The following is a 19855-nucleotide window of genomic DNA, read 5'->3' as shown; positions in this document are numbered from 1 at the left end:
CCGAAAGGAGTCGCATTCTGAACACTGATTGGTTGGAACCCGGGCCGTGTTGAGTACCGAGTGCTGACTGGTTGATACTGGTGCGTGGGTGGCAAATAAAGGGTCACTAAGGCCAGCATCAAAAATTCATCTTCCCGCACATGCCGAAATACTACTACAACCTCTACAATGCCTTGCTAGACCAGAAAAATCTGTAGGAGGACCTAGTGGACTACAGCAACCACAAAAGAAGAGGTATCTACCCAACAAGAGGGACATACCAGACTACCCCTTCATGGATGCCCAAGTTTCTGAGATTGCCGAGTTTGTGAAGCAAAATCCACCTCTCCATGACAAGCAGGACGAGCAATGGTGCAAGACTGAAGGAGACCCTGTGGACAGAGCTTGCAGCAACCTTACCCGACTGTACTTTCCTGAAAGTGAGGAAGATGTTTGAGAAGAAAAGGATAGATTTTGGGAAAATAGAGAAGGAGAGCAAGAGTGGTGCCCCGACAAGGAGGAGGACAGCACGAGAGGAAGAAGTTTTATGACCACTTGGGAGTTCCTTGGGGGTCACATAGCCAACAAGAACACACTATCAAGCGACAGGTTCTCTCCTAGCTTGCAAAGGGCCACTTCAGACATAAATGTTGACAAATCCTCCAGTGAGATGTCTAGTTTGTTTGCAGCATCAATCGTCAGGAGGAGGATCCTGAAGAAGAGGGGGAAGCCACCAGATACAGTAGCCTCCACCACAACAGATGAGAATACAGTATCCGGACACGCCATCAGGGAGCACTTGCACAAAGCCAATATCCTGATACAGAAGGAGGCTGAAGGACCTGAAGCCAAGATCCAGGACTTCTCAACATACATATGAGAAATGATCAGCCAGGGCATTGCTAACCTCGGTTGCTCCTATCACATACTGATCATTCACCTTCAACACTGGTGGTGATCTACTGTTAATGAAGGAAACAAACTACACCCAAGACTGGCACCTAGCTTCTTTCATGACAAGACGGAACTGTGCTCTACATTTCTTGTATATGATTAAATTCTCCTCAGTACGTCATCTGCACAATTGAGTTGAAGACCTTCTTGTGGATCTGTGCAGGGCAGTTAGTTCTGACCAGGCGACTGGTCATCATTTGAATAACCCTGTTGTTTTGGGAATTGAATTAACTCCTGCTGTATGAAGGGTTCCATTTAGTAAGTCTGGGGAATCATCAATATTCTTAAACTGTTCTGCATTCCCTTCAATTTTCCTTAGCTCACGAAATCTACCCCAGTCCTCCTTGTCAAGATTCCAACGTGGCAGTCTCTGTAAAGGTGGACCATTGTTGGTGTTTATAATGATTGATGCTTGATCACTAGTATGCCAGTCATCTAATGTCCTCCAATCGAGGTCGAGAAGAGCTTGCGACTGATAGGTCAATGCACGACAATGTACCTGTCTGGACATGAAAGTAAGTGGGCTCTCCTGTATTAAGGAGCCCGATATCCTCATTTTCCACAATTGATGATATAATATTGCCCCTTGTGTTTGCTATATAATATTGCCCTTTGTGTTTGCTAAAACATCACCCCATAAAGGATATCTACCATTAACATCTCCCAGTAAAAGAAAAGGTTAAGGGAGTTGTTGAGTGACCTCTATTAAATTATCATACAAACTTTTATTACCTGGAGGTAATTACAGAAAGCATATTGTGTATTTTCTCTCTACATCAATTTGTAGAACCACTGCCTGCAGGGATGTACGAATAGACATAGGTATTTGGGGAACATTTCGACGAATGTACATGAGACTTCCTCCATGGCTCCTTGCTTGTTGATTATATGGTGTTATATAGCTAACATACTCTCGAGGACAAGGAGTGTTATCATCAAGCTCATGGGGGAATGCTCATGAATTAGAAGCTTAAGTTCTTCATAATTTGACATTAAACTTGACAATTCCATTGCAAAATGGAGGAGAAAACTATGGATTATTTCTGGAAGACATATTGGATGAGGTCTTCCCATTAGCAGATTTTAGTCTAACATTATTCCCTCTAGGTTTCTTTAGATGGTCTTGATATGTTGGGTTTTACATTTGTCTTTTTCTTTCTGTCCTTTTTATCTATTTGTCGAGGTGGATGGTGGACCTCAACTTGAACTTCTGACTTATTCAAGTTATCTTTCGGTTCATTAGATACATCAATAGACAAAACATTAAATTTATTTGATGTCATAACTATGTTTCTAATGGAAGGGGGTGAGAGAGATGGAGGTCTCTCCCTTTTAGATGAACAGATGGTGAGATTCTAGGTTTTTGCACCTTTCCCACTACAGGTGCATCAGTTAAGTTGGTTTAAGGTGGCGCCTCCATCAAATCAGGCAAGGACATGGCCTGAGAGAGGTTTGCACTATTTTTTGGTAATGGGGGACGAAGGCTGTACAGAGATGTGCAATACCCTAGTGTTAATACACCATGGCAAAGCCTTAGGAGGTCATATGCTTACTGTGTCATTCAGACTTTTATCAGATGGTATATTTCTTTTTCTAGAACTATTGGCAGTACTACTTGAGTTTGATTTTAAGGCCTATGCATAGGCATTTGTTTCATTTAATAGTCTTTTGGTATGCCACACACTTATGTGTTCTAAATTAGATTTGTTGAGGGTAGCTTCTTCCAACTTATACAGGTCACAGCTCTTGTATGTGAATTTATGATTCGAGTTACAATTTAAACACCTGGCCCCAAGTGCACATTCTCCATGCTAAGATTTGTAGCAATTACGGTATCACACATTTTTTCAATATTGCAAACTTTAAACGGGTGTCCAAATTAAAAACAATTAAAACATTGCAGTGGCTTCTGTCTGAATGGTCGTACTTAATCCTCGAAAGAAAGGATAATCATTGACGTACTTGGGACTTTGTGTACTTTCCATACATTTAGTGGACACATAGCCAGTACCACCTCCTCTGTAAATTCATACAGATGTCTGTTAAAACTACCCCCTTCCATAACTAGAATTTAGGTGGGGTTTGACATCTAACATAATATCATCATTAGTTCTTTTTAGGTTGGACAGTATTACAGATTGTGTGCTCGATTTGGCGTGGATAAGGTAACCATTTTTCCCAAAACGAGATATATCTCCTGGTGCAATAGTTCCTACGTTTTTTCTAAATTAATTTGCATATTTTGAAATAATTTCTTGTAACCCCCTTTGATTCAGCTACAAGCACATTTATGGATTTGGCTTTCTCTGGGAAGGCATAACTAAATCAGCGTCTTTTTCCAACCAGTTGGCAGGCCTATATACATCCAAGTCATTTGGTACTTTATCGCAGAGAGCAGCCATGACATTCAAGTTATCAATTTCAATATTATTCATGTTACTTATTGCTTTAAATGCTTAGTCATAACTACTGTAAGATATCCATGAATCCCATTTTTCATCTTCAAGTTTCATCCTTATTTCTTTTATACATCCATAGCACTCAAATGCTTTATATAGATTGTCATATTTTGTCTCTGTTGGAATTTGGGTAACATGAAGGATTCGAAGTTTCCTCGTGTTACCCAAATTACATGATTTTGGAATATCAGTGGAATGGTCCTTTCCAGTTCTGAGGTCATCAACAGAATTTTCCCTATTCAAATTAGCAGAGGTTGTCAACAGGGCTTGGGGGGGGGGGGTTTCAGCATATCCAGGGGATGGGGAGTCAGTGTTTGAAGGGTCCATAGTTGAGGTTGGGATTTTCTTTTTTTGGTTTTTGTTGGTTGTTTTGTTAGTTTACCTGCTTGAGAATTTTAAGAAAAGTATCATACATTAGAAAGATAATTTGCATTCTCCACTATCATCACAATGAAAGTATACTTCCCAGATGGTACACTCCATACCCTATCCGAAGGATAGCACCAAAACCGGTATAGACATATCTGTAATGATAGGCTTCCAGCCAGAAGCCAAGAGTCCCACCACAAGGATTGGATCCCCTCAGATTCCGATGACCCAACTCCCGAGAGCAGTTCTGCCAAAAAGGTCCAAACCATCTTCAGGATGGCCTGGATCATCAAATACTGTCACATATAGCTTTGAATGGAAATACCTCCCTGTTTAAGATAACTACTTGTTTAGTTGTTTGTGTATATACTGTTATCTGAAAACAGCCTAAATACTCTACTGTAAATATCCAAACTATTGTAATATTATTCGTATGATATTTACCTCTTGTTTACTATAACTATAAAACTGTAAATAAAATATTCAGTGTATATAGAGGTTTTAAAGGAATAGGAATAAAGCAGAGCACGCAGTTTCTGGAGTTTTATATTTCTACCAAAGGAAATCAACATGGTGGCACCGGTTATTTAAAGAATCAAAGAAAAAAAGGCAATTGTTACAGAAAGTGTTTTTCTGAAGAAAATGGCTGAGTCTGTGTTCCGTTTGCCTCCACCACTAGACCCCTTGGATGATGATCTTGCTGATACTTTCAAAAAATGGAGGAGATAAGTGGACATCTACATGACAGTAAGCGGAGCTATTTCTAAACTCAAGAAAACAAGGGTTGCTATTATTCTCCATTGTGCAGGACCACAAATAAAATATCTTAATATCAGTAAAAACGTTACAGTCGACATGCCATATATATACTATGAAGAAAGGCTTATGTCAGCCTGTTCAACATAAAAACACTTAGTGTAAGTTTGAACTTCTGAAGTTCTATCGATTCAACTGCCTGATTAGGAAGATCATTCCACAATCTGGTCATACATGAAAAAAAAATATAAAATAATGTATGTGTAATATTGAGCCTTTTGATGGCGAAGGCAAGAATTGCATACATAATATCCTCTACAAGAAGGCCAAATCTGGGAACATCTGAATGGAAAGGTTGATCAGAATTATGAAAAATCTTATGTAACATGCATAAAAAACTAGCTGAACGTCAGTGTCTTAGATTAATATCTTGACCATGAATAATAAATTTTATAGGCAGCAAGTTTTTGTCCAACAAATGAAGAAAGATTCAGCAGCTAGAGACCAAATGGGAGAACAATACTTTGAACAAGACATTGAAAAAAGGAGATCTGACTGATTGCAATAGTTACAGAGGCATCACACTTACATCAGTTGTTATGAAAACATATATTATGCTCATTCTAAAGAGACCAAGGAGAAAGAGTGATGAAAAGCAGAGAGATAAACAAGCAAGACTTAGAAACGGTAGAAGTTTTACTGACCAAATTTTCATTTTAAGACATATTGTATAGCAATGCGTATAATACAGAAATCCTCGTTTGATGGTATTTGTGGACTATGAAAAAGCCTTTGAAAGTGAGCACCAGCCAATTTTGTGGGGAGTCCTGGGTTATTATGGAGTTCCTCTTAAATATATAAATTTGATTAAGTCTGTTCATGAACATAGCAAGTGCAAAGTTAATGTTAGTGGGCTCCTATGAAATGAATTTCCAGTGAACAGTGAAATACTCCAAGGGAATGTGCTGTCTCCTCTGTTGTCAATCCTCCTCATGGATTTTACAATGCATAAAACAGTTGGGGATGGTGGAGCAGAATTAGACTGGATTGGTAGTAGGAAATTAGCTGATCTACAGTATGCTGATGATACTGCCCTTATTGGCAGAAGACCACAGGACTTGCAAAGCCTGCTTACCTGAATGCATGAAATATCACACGAGGTTGGGCTGAAGATAGGATTAATGAGGTAAAATCATTTAAATATTTAGGAACTATGATCTCTAATGTAGTCTTTAGAATTGGAGTTTAATGGAAGATTTAAAAAAAGCAAACCAGACAATGGCTAGGTTAAGTCAAATTTGGAAATCAAATCGCCTGAAATTACATATTAAAATCCGGCTATATATCAGTTTAGTGAAATTATGGTTTCTGCATGGATATACTGTAAGTCGTGGTATGACTTCGAAACAATATTCAATAGATTTTGTAGATTTGAGAACAATGTCCTCAGAAGAATATTGGGAGTTAAATGGCAGGACATCATTAGATATCCAACTATAAGAGTTTACTTGATTGCCATATTAGGATAAGGGTTTACTCGAGTGCCATATGTGGATTGATTGATTTCAAGTTTTCAGGCATCCTGACATCTGTCATTGACGCCGATATCATTTATTCTATATAGAAAATAAAAGTGCATTCAATTAAAACCATAAAATTGAATGTCATTATAGAAGTTAAACAGTTTTCAGAAACCTGCTTCTGAAATAAATCTAAAAATGCTGCTCGCAGAGTAAAATTGAATGTCATTATAGAAGTTAAACAGTTTTCAGAAGACCTGCTTCTGAAATAAATCTAAAAATGCCGCTCGCATAGTAAGACACATCCAGTCCAAGAATCTTGGCAAGGATGAACCTGCCATCCTCACCTCAAGTCTTAAAGAGATATCTATTTCTTAAGTTATTTTAATTGGGGCATTTGGTCAACAAATGCCTCACTGTTAAAGGTACTGAACAGTCATCGCAATACGGTTGATGTTGGTCCTTCAGCAGAAACACCTGTGTCAACTGAGTGTGACCAATACGGAGATTCTTTTCGGGGCATCATGTTATACTTACAAGGAAATATGACATTTGTTACTTCTCTCAATTTATTACCATCTAGACTGTCCCAGTGCTGTTGCCATTTATTGCAAAACAATTTCTTGATGTTAGGTAGGAAATCATTACAAGGAATGGGATACCTTCTTAGCAGCAACTCGAATGCAGCATTCTTTGCCAGTGAATCTGCCTTCTCATTCCCAGACACACCTACATGTGCTGGAACCCAACAAAATCGAACCATTATACCTCTCCGTCCAATAATAAAAAGCCATTCTAAAATCTTTAAAACTAAAGGGTTACTAGACTTGAAAACTTCTAAAGCTTGAAAGACGCTCCTTGCATCACTAAAAATTTAAAATTACCCTTCTTCTCCAACGCTATTTTCTCAATGGCGGAGAATATGCCATACAGTTTGGCAGTATATATGGAAGCTGTTACAGGAAGTGCACTTCTACAATTAAAATCATTACTATGTACTCAAAATCCAATGCCAATATCAAATTTGGAACCATCAGTATATATAAAAGTCGATCCTCTATGTTCTGCAACTTGTTCCATAAAAAGAGACCTAGCTTCTAGGTCAGTCATATTCTTCTTAACTCCAATAAAGTATTTACAAAAAGATATCTCTGGTAATTTCCATGGAGGAGTTGATGATACCTTGAATGGAAGTACCTTACTTCTAATTATATCCAGACTGTTTAATAATTGTTTCACCCGAAAGCCATAAGGTTGAGGAGATTTTGGGTGTAAATCAAAGTATGTTGGGTGCCTTACAAGGCTTGCAGTCTGACAGGCTAAACAATTAGGGAGTCATTGCAATCTAAACCAATGCCGAATAATAGAAGACATTCGGTAAAGGTCTAGAGGTAACTCTCCATCATCAACAAGGAGACTTGGGATAAGTGAGGTTTTAAAAGCTCCTGTGGACAATCTAATACCAGCATGATGTATTGAATCTAATATCTTTAATTGCCTTGGGGTGGCTGAGAAGTATATTTCACAGCCATAACTAACTAGTATTGTGGTCTGCCCCCCTGGATATATGGGACAATACTTTTAAAAGATTCAGAGCCTCAACACATTTAGCTTTTAACACCTTTAAGTGAGAAACCCATGTAAGTCTACAATCAAATATCAAACCTAAAAATTTAGCTTCCCCTACACATGGGATCCATTTACCTTTAATGTATATATCCGGGTCTGGGTGTGCTCCCCGGATACGACAGAAATGTACAATATTAGTTTTACTTGTGAAGAACTTAAATCCATTCATATCAGCCCACTGGATAATTTTGTCAATTGAGAGTTGTAGTTTTATCTCAACCATTGCCATTCTAGCTCCAGCAAATGACATGGAGAGATCATCCACAAATAATGTTGAGAGAACATCCAGGGAAATGGCTGAGGATATCCCATTAATTGCTAGTGCAAAAAGGGTTACAATCAGCACACTACCCTGAGGAACTCCTTCTTCCTGGCATTTATTCGCTGATAGAGGTTCCCCCACTCTCCCTTTAAAAACTCTATGTGAAAGAAATACCTGAATAAATAGTGGCAGCTCTCCTCTCAATCCCAATTCATGAATTGTTTTACGTATACCATATCTCCACGTGGTATCATATGCCTTTTCAAGGTAAAAAAAGACTGCCTCATGGTGCTGCTTGGAAGCAAACGCTTCACAAATAGAGGACTCAAGTCGTATCAACACATTAGTCGTTGAGTGTATTTTTCTGAATCCTCTGTAAATTCATACAGATCTCCGTTAAAAACTAACCCCGTTCCGTAGCTAAAATTTAGGTGGGGTTTGACATCTAACTTAATGTCATCATTACTTGTTTTCATGTTGGACAGTATTACAGACTGTGTACTTGATTTGGCATGGATAAGGAAACTATTTTTTCCAAAATGAGATATATCACCTGATGCAATAGTTCCTACTTTTTTCTGAATGAATTTGCATATTTTAAAATAATTACCTGTAACCCCCTTTGATTCAACTATAAGCCACATCGGTGGTTTTGGCTTTCTCTGGGAGGGCATAACTAAATCTGCGTCTTTTTCTAACCAATCGGCAGGTCTATACACATCCAAATCGTTTGGTACCTTATCGCAGAGAACAGCCGCGATATTAAAGTTATTAATTTTAATATTATTCAAGTTACTTATTGCACTAAATTCTTCGTCATAACTACTGTAAGATATCCATGAATCCCATGTTTCAGCTGCAAGTTTCATCCTTATTTCTTTTATACATCCATAGCATTCAAATGCTTTGTCTCCGTTGCAATTTGGGTAACATGAAGGATTCGAAGTTTCCTTGTGTTACCCAAATTACTCGATTTTGGAATATTAGTAGAATGGTCCTTTCCCGTTCCGAGGTCATCAACAGAATTTTTCCCATTCAAATTAGGTCATCAACAGTGCCAGGGGGATTCAACATATCCAGGGGATGGGGAGTCATTGTTTGACGGGTCCATAGTTAAGGGTGGGATTTTTTTTTTTGGGGGGGGTGGTTACCTGCTTGAGAATTTTAAGAAAGTATCAAACGCTGGAAAAGATATTTGCATTCTCCACTATCGGCACAATGAGAGTATACTTCCCAGATGGTCAACTCCATACCCTACCCGAAGGATAGCACCAAAACAGATTACAGGCACAGGTGTAAGCTAAACCCGCCTGTTAGGACTGAGACCAAGGAAATATGGAATCATCCTTCCCATATCTGTAACGAAAGGCTTCAGGCCGGAAGCCAAGAGTTCCACTTCAAGGATTGGATCCCCCCGGATTCCGATTACCCAACCCTTGAGAGTAGTTCCGCCAAAAAGGTCCAAACCATCTTTGGGATGGCTGAGATCATCCAATACTCTCATATATAGCTTTGAATGTAAATACCTCCCAACCGCGATCCCTTCTCCCATTCATCTAAGCAGGCAGTAATAACGAATGTGGAAATGTCCACGCCATTTAAGTAAAATAACAATGAATAAATGAACAAATAAAATAAACATTAAATATATATATATATATATATATATATATATATATATATATATATATATATATAAACTTACAATATATAATACTTATAGAGTTAGGATAGCAAGACAAAAGAAAGTTGATAAAATTAGGAGAAGGTCGAAGTAATATTGAGCAGAAGGAATAGAGGAAAGGGAGAGATATTTAGATTCGAACCTGGGGAGCAATTTCCCCAAGTTCGAGAGCCCTCTTGCCCGTCACAATTCTTCAACAATATGAAGAAATCACATGACTGCGTCAAGGCATTCTCTCATAAGAGGGGCCATAAGTGGATGAGATCAAGGTGAAGGGTAGATGGCTTGGGCATGCTCTTCGCCCTCCCCATGAGAGATTATTTCACCAACCTTTCAACTGAGCTCCAGAAGGCATTAAAAGAGTTGGAAGCGCCAGGCTTACATGGCTGAGGACTATGAAGCGTGAAGTATATGATGATGAATGGATAAGTATTGATTTAAAAGCTCAAGATAGAGACGACTGGCGAAATCTATCCGAGGCCCTTAGCGTTAATAAGCGTGGGAGGAGATGATGATGATAAATCAGAAACACGATGCAAATGAACACATGGATATGATAGAGAGAGAGAGAGAGAGAGAGAGAGAGAGAGAGAGAGAGAGAGAGAGAGAGAGAGAGAGAGAGAGAGAGAGAGAGAGAGAGAGAGCCGTTTAAAAGCTGGAACAAACAGACAACTAAAACTATTTTCCATAAATATCTAACGTTTAGAAATTAATTCCATAGTTGAAATCTAGACCAAGCTTAACACTACAACCAATTTGCCTTGATAATTACATTCAAAATGAACTTTGGTGAAACAAATACAATTCTAGGCTAACAAGAAAAAAAGTGAATGTGTTTGGGGGTGCTGAAATTAACCAAGTCAATTGTCTAATTTACGGAAGTGATGTTTGTTATGGAGTCTTTGTGGGGGATTATTCTGCAATCTGCATCACAGTGACAGTAATTTATGTTGCTCTTAATATTTTGATCCATACACAATGACATTATATGCTAAATATACCCCATAACGCATGCGGTTACCTTGTGATAAGTTCTTGTATTCTATAACGTTATGGCTATTAGGCTTGAGTAGTTAATGGTAGGTATAAAAAAGGATATTTATTAAAAAGGTTTTATAATAAAGTACATTAAATAGGGCTAAACTACAATTTTACCATCTTCACACAGACTAACCATATATTTCTCCTGTTACTATTTTTTTTATCATGTTCAGAAGCATTTTGGTGTTAGGGCATCATTAGTTGAACTCGATATAAAGCAACATACCTAACCTAACCTAAGGAAACCCATTATAAATTGGATGGTGATTCCTTTTATGGAGAATAAACCCATATCACCCCTGAGTCTGTTCTGAGACGAATGATAACTCTTAACCTGCATGATGGATAACTCAATCGTATAATAAGTTTTGTTATTTATATACACTATTACTGCCTATAGATTACCTTGTTGGTTTCTAGTTTCTCTGCATACGAGAACAATATTAGTTATGGGACTGGAGTTAATATCATAGAATAGAGTTCGGTAAATATATGATACTGTACTTCAATTTCTACCCAAATACACGAACTATAAATTTTTCCTACTCACTATCTTGTGTCTTATGCATTTCTGACCTTGATTATTGGGACAAACCACCCATATATAAGTTTATGAGCTTTTGGGCCCCCTTATATAAAGAGAATTGTGGGGGAGACCAGGGAGGAAATACCCAAAAGCAATAATAATGGTCAGAAATGCAAAATAAACACAGGAAAACAAGTTACAAAAATATATTGTTCATGTAAGTGGCTGGAAATTAAAGTATCATAATTATCGAAGATTCACTTCACGCCCTTCTAAAGGCTTTTGCTCCACCATGGCTCGCTACGCTTGCAAAATTAACATTACCTCCCAGCTCCTCTGTTCTGGCAAGCAAAACATTTATGTGCTGTGCATGGGAGTGACATGGTTCATTATTTCTGGGATATTTTTTACTTTCCCATGAGTAACAATAGCTGTATACTGAACGGAGAGCATTTTCAATATAATTGATTACCAAAATAAATGAAATTACGTTAAATTTATAAATAGATTGTACTTCCCTCTTGGAGATGTCTTTATATTGTCATGCTGGAACTGAAGGAGAGGGTGGGGAAAAATTTTTTGTAATAGAACAACATCAGGGAACTTCATAAATATTTGGAAGCTTGTAATTGGTTAAAAATGCCATATAATGATACAAAAAACAGATCAGCTGGCGAAAGCATATGCAAACAACGCATGTGCAGTAACTCCTATATAGTCTCCCAAAAGTAAACAATGGAATTAATCTTCAAAATAGACCACATTTTAATTGACCAATACATAATTTATTATGCCCAAGTCCCCATTAAACATATAGAAAATGCCAAACTCGCCAGCACTCGTCTTGCTTGTACTTGTAATTAAAATATCCTATATTAACCTAGTACTCTTGAAACTTTTTTACTTTTTAACCCCATACCCTATAATCAGAAATTAGCCTATGCTACCCTGCCCTGGGGGCCTGTTATTGTTGAGGGGGAGGTAGCCGGGGAGGTAGCCGAGGTTGTAACCTCCCTCGATAGATCAGGACACGGTGCCGTAGGTTAGGTTGTATTTCTGTGTTTGTTTCCCATATGAAATATAGTTTTTTGGATTTGCAGCATAATCTTATTTCAGTCATCTATATAACTTGTAAAATACAATTGTTCCGTAACTGAAATACAAACCACGCTATTTACGTGGGGTAATTACTTCGGCATAGCTGAATGATGAGCCATTAGAATTTTAACGAGGGTTTACTACCCCACCGCTAGTTAACAGGGGGTAGGGGAGGCGTAGCTTGCTACCCCCCCCCTCACACACACTAGTGAATGCTTCACTTTGCTTTTGGCTCGGGTGACGATCAGACCTGTCTGCGCTCACCCTCTCTTGACTGCCATTAATCTGTTATGCTTTCTCTTTTCCTACAGTGTGTGTTTGAAGTTGGCCTCTATTATTGAATATGCGTACGTGTCCTGGACTACCGGCCGCCCTTGTGGGACTTTTATGTCGGCGGTCGACACTGATCCCCACACCTTGTGTCCTCATTGTAGGGGCCAACGGTGTGATAGCGGTAACGTATGTATTGAGTGTAGGGAGTGGTCTACCTCCCGGTGGGAGAGGTTTGCCCGGCGCCGGAAGAAAAAGTCTAAAAGGGATATTTCTTCTTCAGAGGCTTCTTTGAAGAGAGAAAATTCCAAGACTTCTTCTTCCGTAGCCCTTTCCTCCTCCGAAGCTCCCACTCGAGCGGTCTCTTCCGAGAGGCAGGCGAGTAGTAGCGTAGACCGTATTGCTGTTGACCGATCCCGGGGTGCGGGAGAGGTAGTTGCCTCCCATAGCGAGGCAGCTGCCCCTCCTCCCCCGGAGGAGGATATAAATATTGATTTGTCTGTTAATAACAATGATTTATTACAGCTTTGGGCTTCCTTGGGGCCTCAGGGTTCGCCCTCCAGGGAAGCCCTGTTTGATATGATCAAACTAGGTGCAGCTATTAAACAATCGCCAACTACAGCAGGGACAGATCCTCTGTCTGTCGTTAACGTTGTTGTAACGGAGGCATCGGGTGTGTCTAGTCAAACTCCTGTGCCTGTTGCTGAGGTAGCTAAAGGCTTAGGTTCCCCCTCCGAACATCCTTCGAGGGAGGAACTAAGTCCTACGGTCTCTCCTGCCGGTGTTTCTCCCCCTCGGGGGAGTTCACTTACAGAGACTCCTCTGCGGAGGCCTTACGATGGTCAGCTCGCTGATCCCACGGCCCCTCGTGGGCGTACAAGGCGAAAGGCTCGTCCTCCCCTTCGCCGTAGAGGTCTTCCTTCTCCTGACAAGGGAGTTAGGAGGCGCCTCTTCGGCTCGTCTTCCCCGCAGTCCTCTGCGGAGGAGACGACTCGCCATTCACCGATCCTGCCAGCTACCACCTTAGACCTCTCCGGAGATCGTTCGCGATCCCCTTCAGAGGAAGGTTGTCCTTCGGGACCCTGTGACCAGTCTCCCTCCAGACCTGCTGACCTGCCGTCACCCTTTGAAGATGCTGATGCGCAGTACGCGCCGTCTAAACCTGTCATTGCGCAGGCACCGGTCCCTTCGGGGCATAAGGGACTTGAGCGCAAATCTGCGCCTCAAACCCTTAAGCGCCAGGTTAAACCTGCGCGCCATCATGCTGCTGCTGCCCTTCCAGACTTAGCGCTACATCGCTCACCTGCGCGCGTGCGCGCACCTGTTCCTGTTACGCACCAGGGTTCCCCTGCGCGTCCACAACCTACTGCGCCCCGGCGCCCACCAGCAGTCCCTGATCTAGCGCTCCAGCGCTCACCTGCGCACACGCGCCCACCTGCGCTCCAGCGCCCACCGTTTCCTGTCACGTCGCGCGCAGTCCAAGAGGCAACTAGGTTAGTGCACAGGCACTCGCAGGTACCTCTAGACTCTCAGCGCCCTTCTGGAGTTAGGCGCGAGGCACGCCCCTCGCGCGCAGCTCCTGATACACGCGCTCTCCAACGCGGCAGCGCGCTTCTACAATTCAGCGCACAGTCCAGGAGGTGCCTAAGTTAGCGCACGGGCACTCACAGGTACCCCTGGACTCTCCATCCAGACTGCGCAATCCTGTACGCGCACCTCCAGTTGCGCGCGAGGCGCCCCATGCAACTCAACAGCGCACACCAGTGTGCCCTAATCCGATGGCGCACGCGCCCATCGCAGCAGCGCACACCTGCGCGCCCATGATCTCCTGCGCGCCCAGCGCGCCCACGGTCTCCTCAGGTTAACATACCTGCACAGACTGCTCAGCGCTCACCTGCGCGCCAACGCGCAGACCCACCTCACGCTATCACGAGACTGCACAATCGCGCCCTCGCCCAGTACTTCCAGATACGCGCCCACACGCTACTGCTCACTCGCGCCACTGCTCACTCGCGCCTGACAGTACCGCATCAGGTTACTGCGTGCCCTCGCATCCAGCCTTCAACCCCGCCTCACGATCTAGCTCCTGCGCGCCACACGCCCTCGCCATCTCCTACGCGCTCCCGCACCTATGCGCCCACGCCATCTCCTACGCGCCACCGCACCCTCGCGCCCGCGCCACCAATCTCGCACGCCTGCGCCCGCGCGAGCGTGAAATTTCTATTGCACACGATACTTTCGCGTGCGACCCAGGACAGGGCTCATCGCGCGACCTCCAGCGCGATCGTCGTCAAACTGGCAGGTCATCATCTCGTTCCCCTCCCCGAGAGCGCAGAACAGCGCACTCGCCGGAGGAGGGGCGGTTCCCGCACAGGTCTAAGGACTCTCTTTTTTCAGCTTCTCTTCAGGCGAACCCTTGTTTGTCAAGACTCCTCCAAGGGATCGAACGATCCTCTTCCCTCCAGAGGGAGTGTCTGACAGCGCGACTGTCAGCCAGCAGCCCTGGTTCGGGACCCTGGTCAGAGCTCTTATGCAAGCTATGAAGCCTGTGCTCTCTGACTTGGGTCACAAATCAGTGGCAGCTGCCTCCCCCCTGAAGAGGAAGAGAGGAGTCCCCTCCGTGGAGACATCTCCGAGGGCTATCCTGTCTCCTCGCAAATCCTTGCGCAAGGCTCCTTCTCCCCCCCAGACTTTCTCTCCCTCCCCTGCGGATGAGGATTACCTATCCTCAGGAGAGTCGGACGAGCCGGACCGTTCCCCCATCGCACCAATGGGGGAAAATCCGCCTCTTCCTGAGAAGTCTTCTCGAACAGGGGTGGAAGAAAGCCTGCATCCATCGTTACTCGAGTCCTGTATCCCTCCCAGGAGGGAATCGAAGGACTCTAGGACTATCCCCAAGTCTTCGGCAAGGATCAGACAGGAGCCAGCTAGACCTTCGTAGGATGTCCACGAGTCCCCCCAGGAAGAGCCACTAGGGACAGGAGACTTTGCTGCCAGTCCTTCAGGAGGAGAGCACCAAGAGTCAGAACATGCGTTCTGGCAAGTTCTGACCCTCATGAGGAACCTCAACAGGATTCTAGACCCAGAGATTCCTCCTCGTGAGGGCACGAGGAAAGGACACGGTCTTGGACCGAGTCTACGGCACCCAGAAACCCTCTAGGGCCAGTGCAGCTTTGCCCTGGTCACAAGGGATGAAGAGTGCCAGAGACAATGTCGAGGGCCAGCTCTCTGAGCTTGCCTCCTCCAGTAGATCCAGTGCCGGTAACAAGCTCCTCCCTCCTCCTCTAGTCCATAAGAGGAGGTATTTTGAGATCCTTGAGGAGACTTTTTGGGTCTTCCAGTTCACCACTCCATGGAAGAACTCACTGGGGGAGTCCCTCTAGAGAGACTCTCCAACCGGCATGTGTCCTATTCAGCTACTGAGATCCTAAGCCAGGAGAAGGTGGCGAAGTGTGCCATGCAGGCAACTTCGTGGCTTGACATCTGGCTGGGGTCTCTGGGCATCCTGGTGCGGTCTGAGGATCTGTCCAAAGAAAGCACCAGGAAGGCACTGAAGACATTCTTGCTCTCAAGCACGCGGACCATCGAGTTTCTGGCCCACCAAGTCTCGAGCTTGTGGGCCAACACGATTCTCAAATGACGGGACACAGTGGCTGAGAGATTCCACCAGAAGGTCCCCAGTTCCGACGTTAGCAGGCTCAGACACTTTTCCGTGCTCGGTAAGAGTTTGTTTGAGCCTAAGGACGTGGAGCTAACCGCTGAGAGGTGGAGGAAGACCAACCAGGATTCCCTCATCCATAGGGCCCTGACATCGAGGCCCTACAAACCTCCAGCAGCCCAACAGCCCCGTCCAGCTAAGGACAGAAAGAAGACGACAGAAGCAAAGCCGAAGGTGTCTAAGCCCTTTCCTGCCAAGAGCAGAAGGAGCAAAAAGTCCTCCAGGGGAGGTAAAAATCCTAGAGGAAACGGCCGAGGCCGTAGACGCTAGGATTGGCAGTCCCGCTGCATGTCCACCAGTGGGGGGATGCCTACAAAGTTGCGCGACAAGGTGGCAGCAACTCGGGGCAGATACCTGGACGATTTCCGTGATCGGTCAGGGTTATCGCGTGCCGCTCAAAGCTTCTCTACCCCCCATGACAGCGAATCCAGTGTCATTGAGCTCCCTTACTATGGGATCAGAAGTCCGGGCAGAAGTCCAGACCATGTTGAAGAAGGACGCTCTCCAAGAGGTAGTGGACGGGACCCCAGGCTTCTACAGTCGACTCATTCTTGTAAAGAAGGCGTCTGGAGGCTGGAGACCAGTCATCGACCTCTCAACCCTGAACGGATTTGTCAAACAGACTCCGTTAAGTATGGAGACGGCAGACACAGTCAGACTTGCAGTGAGACCACAAGACTTCATGTGTACACCAACATCTTCCACAAAGCCGTAGCTTCGCTTCGACTTCACGCCTGGAGACTATCCAACATCTCCTAACAGAGAGAGGATTTTCGCAACAAGTTGCGGAAAGGATGTCTGGACACCTGCGAAAGTCATCCGCAGGGGTCTACCAGGCAAAGTGGAGAGTTTTCTGTGGTTGGTGTCGTGGAAGGGGTATCTCTCCACTCGATGCCACTATTCCAGCAATAGCGGAGTTCTTCGTGTACTTGCGAGAAGAAATGCGCCTTTCAGTCTCGGCAGTGAAAGGCTATCGCTCAGCCTTAAGTCTAGCCTTCAGGCTCAAAGGAGTGGACATTTCTTCTTCGCTAGAACTTTCCCTACTCATACGTAGTTATGAACTTACTTGCCCTTAGTCGGAAGTGAGACCTCCTCCATGGAACGTGGTTTGAGTTCTCAGGTCTCTTAAGAGACCTCCCTAGGAACCATTACACCAGGCTTCAGATCGCCACCTGACTTGGAAGACAGTGTTCCTACTAGCTTTGGCGTCAGCCAAGCGAGTTAGCGAACTTCATGGTCTCTCGTATGACATCGCCCATTCAAGGGGATGGGGGGAGGTAACGTTCAACTTCGTCCCTGAGTTTATTGCTAAGACTCAGAATCCGGGAGTGCCGGACCCTCGGTTCGACTCCTTCCGGATTTCGAGTCTTCGTTCCGTAACAGATGACCCAGACCATCTCCTACTGTGCCCTGTAAGGAGTCTGAGGCTATACCTGAAAAGAACAGCTGCAGTTCGTCCCCAAGTGCAGGCATTGTTTGTTAGCACTGGGAGGTCAAAGAGGAGGGTTACCAAGAACACCATCTCAGCATGGATTCGAAAGACAATCCATCTGTCCCCGAATCCTGACCCTCCTCCATCACGTCGCCCTAGAGCTCATGATGTCTGGGGTGTAGCTACGTCCCTGGCCTTCAAAAAGAACTTCTTAGTGACACAGGTTCTACAAGCAGGGGTATGGAAGCGTCAAACGACCTTCACAGCCCACTACCTGCAAGACGTGACCCACAGGAGGCTCGATACGTTCTCTATCGGCCCTGTGGTGGCTGCACAACAGCTGGTCTAACCTCAGGCTCCTTAATGGACAAGTAGCAGAGGGTTGAGGGCATTGTTACCCGGTTTTAGTCTGCATGAAAGAAAAGGTATGTCAGGCCCTTATTCTTTTCTTCATCCTCCCCTCTCTTGGGGAAAGTAGCATCCTGGGTTCTCTGCACAGCTGACCTCAAACCACTGCAGGTAAACCATGTTCCCTTGTGTTTGTAGTATTAAGTTAATACTGTCGCGTCCCCATACCCTGACGAGGTGGTATTGGTTGAGTCCTAGCCTAAAGTTTCCATCTAAAGAGCTTCAGGTCAACTTCCTAGGACGAGTCACACACATTCCTTCACACACAGCTTATGTAGGCTGCAGCCCTTGCATAGCAAGGTGCAGGGACTCTTTATTGTTGAATGCTGACACACTCAGATAATGAGTCCCCAGGCAAAAGCCAAAAGCCAGTATGGCTGGGACTTATTCCACCCTTCCTAAGGGTTGAGTCACCCATATAAAATAGCGCGGTTTGTATTTCAGTTACAGAACAAATGACAAATTCGGAGATGATTTGTATTTTTAAATATTTAACTTAGCCGGTGAATATATATAGCTGCAACTCTGTTGCTCGACAGACAAAAAACTGTAAAAAACTCGCCAGCGATCGCTATACAGGTTGCGGGTGTGCCCATCAGCGCCAACTGTCGGCCAGATACCATACTCAATGTAAACAAAGACTCAATTTCTTCTCTGTCGACGTGTCGACAAGACGTACATTACTCGCTGTTGAAACCTGGAGTTTTTTCCATCATCTTTGGTGAAGTACTCTATTTTGGTTTTGAGCTTTCGCTGTGCAGGGTTTTTCTTCAAATAAATCCTTGAACTCTTTTTTGTATCGGATTCATTGTTGATGACTTAGACCGTTTTTTGGAATTTTCCCTTGACCAATTCAAAATGGCTGACCTTTCACAAGTTCCCAAGTTTAGAAAATGCAATGCTAGGGACTGTTCTAGGCGTCTTCCAAAGGCTTCTCTCGACCCTCACACTGTTTGTTCCAATTGTCGGGGTAAAACCTGTCAATTGGAAGATCGGTGTGAGGAATGCGTGGGCCTTTCGGAATTCGATTTTATCGAATTTGAGAAGTACACACGCAGGCTAGAGAGAGATAGATTAAGGAGAAGTTCTTCTAGGTCGATAGATTTTTCCTCTCCTCATGCCCCTCAACCTATTCCTTCCCCTGTAGTGGTTGTTCCTAACCCCCCTCCTAGCACTCAGGAACCATCGATGGCTGACATGATGCGTGCTATCCATGCCCTGGGGGAGAGAGTTGAGTCCCTTGCAAGTGACCGCAATCAACTCATGGCGGATGTTAAGGAGCTTAAGTGCCAAAGTGCCGCGGGAAGTGATAAAGTGCCGAGTGAAAGTGTTGTGAACAGTGTTGCGCTTGAGGGTTCGTCTGTTCGTGCCTGTCGTCCTCCTAGTCCGGGACCTCTTGCAAGCTCCCAAGCCCAGGGGAGAAGCAATGTCGTACGACGCATGGGTTCGAGAGGCCTTGATCAGCGAACAGACGTTCCCTCCATGGTATCAGGCGTATCTCCCCAAGATCGCCCCTACCTACGTAAGACGAGAGAGCCCGTTTTTACCTCGTCGTCTGAAGGTGTTTCTCGTAAGAAACTTTGGACCAAGGTCTCACGACCTTTAAAACGTAAGTCGGTCCCTTCAGGACAAGTCCAACATCCCGGTTGTAGCCACTGGGTCAGTTCGGACTCGTTGCCGTCATCTGATGACTGCTCACCGCCTAAGAGAGGCAAAGCGGTACCGCCTCAGTCGCTAACCCCGTCTGTTG

At 44.1% G+C, this 19855-nt stretch overlaps 2 protein-coding genes across 16 annotated transcripts in view; one reads left to right on the top strand and one right to left on the bottom strand.

Annotated features, from left to right (window-relative positions):
• The window catches only part of LOC137616392 (defense protein l(2)34Fc-like), a 1552671-nt gene that overhangs the window by 279283 nt on the left and 1253533 nt on the right, over nucleotides 1–19855 (bottom strand). The window lies entirely within an intron of this gene.
• Nucleotides 10281–19855, top strand: part of LOC137616388 (uncharacterized) — an 87606-nt gene continuing 78031 nt past the window's right edge. For 2 of the 3 annotated variants that reach the window (XM_068346091.1, XM_068346089.1), the window contains exon 1: nucleotides 10281–10691. In XM_068346091.1, coding sequence (XP_068202192.1) covers nucleotides 10689–10691 — 3 coding nt within the window. In that variant the 5' untranslated portion in view covers nucleotides 10281–10688. The remainder of the gene's footprint in view (nucleotides 10692–19855) is intronic. The other variant, XM_068346090.1, reaches the window with a different exon arrangement.

This window comes from Palaemon carinicauda, chromosome 22 (assembly GCF_036898095.1).
Source record: "Palaemon carinicauda isolate YSFRI2023 chromosome 22, ASM3689809v2, whole genome shotgun sequence".
Lineage (NCBI taxonomy): Eukaryota > Metazoa > Arthropoda > Malacostraca > Decapoda > Palaemonidae > Palaemon > Palaemon carinicauda.
This window is presented reverse-complemented; position numbering and strand designations above follow the sequence as displayed.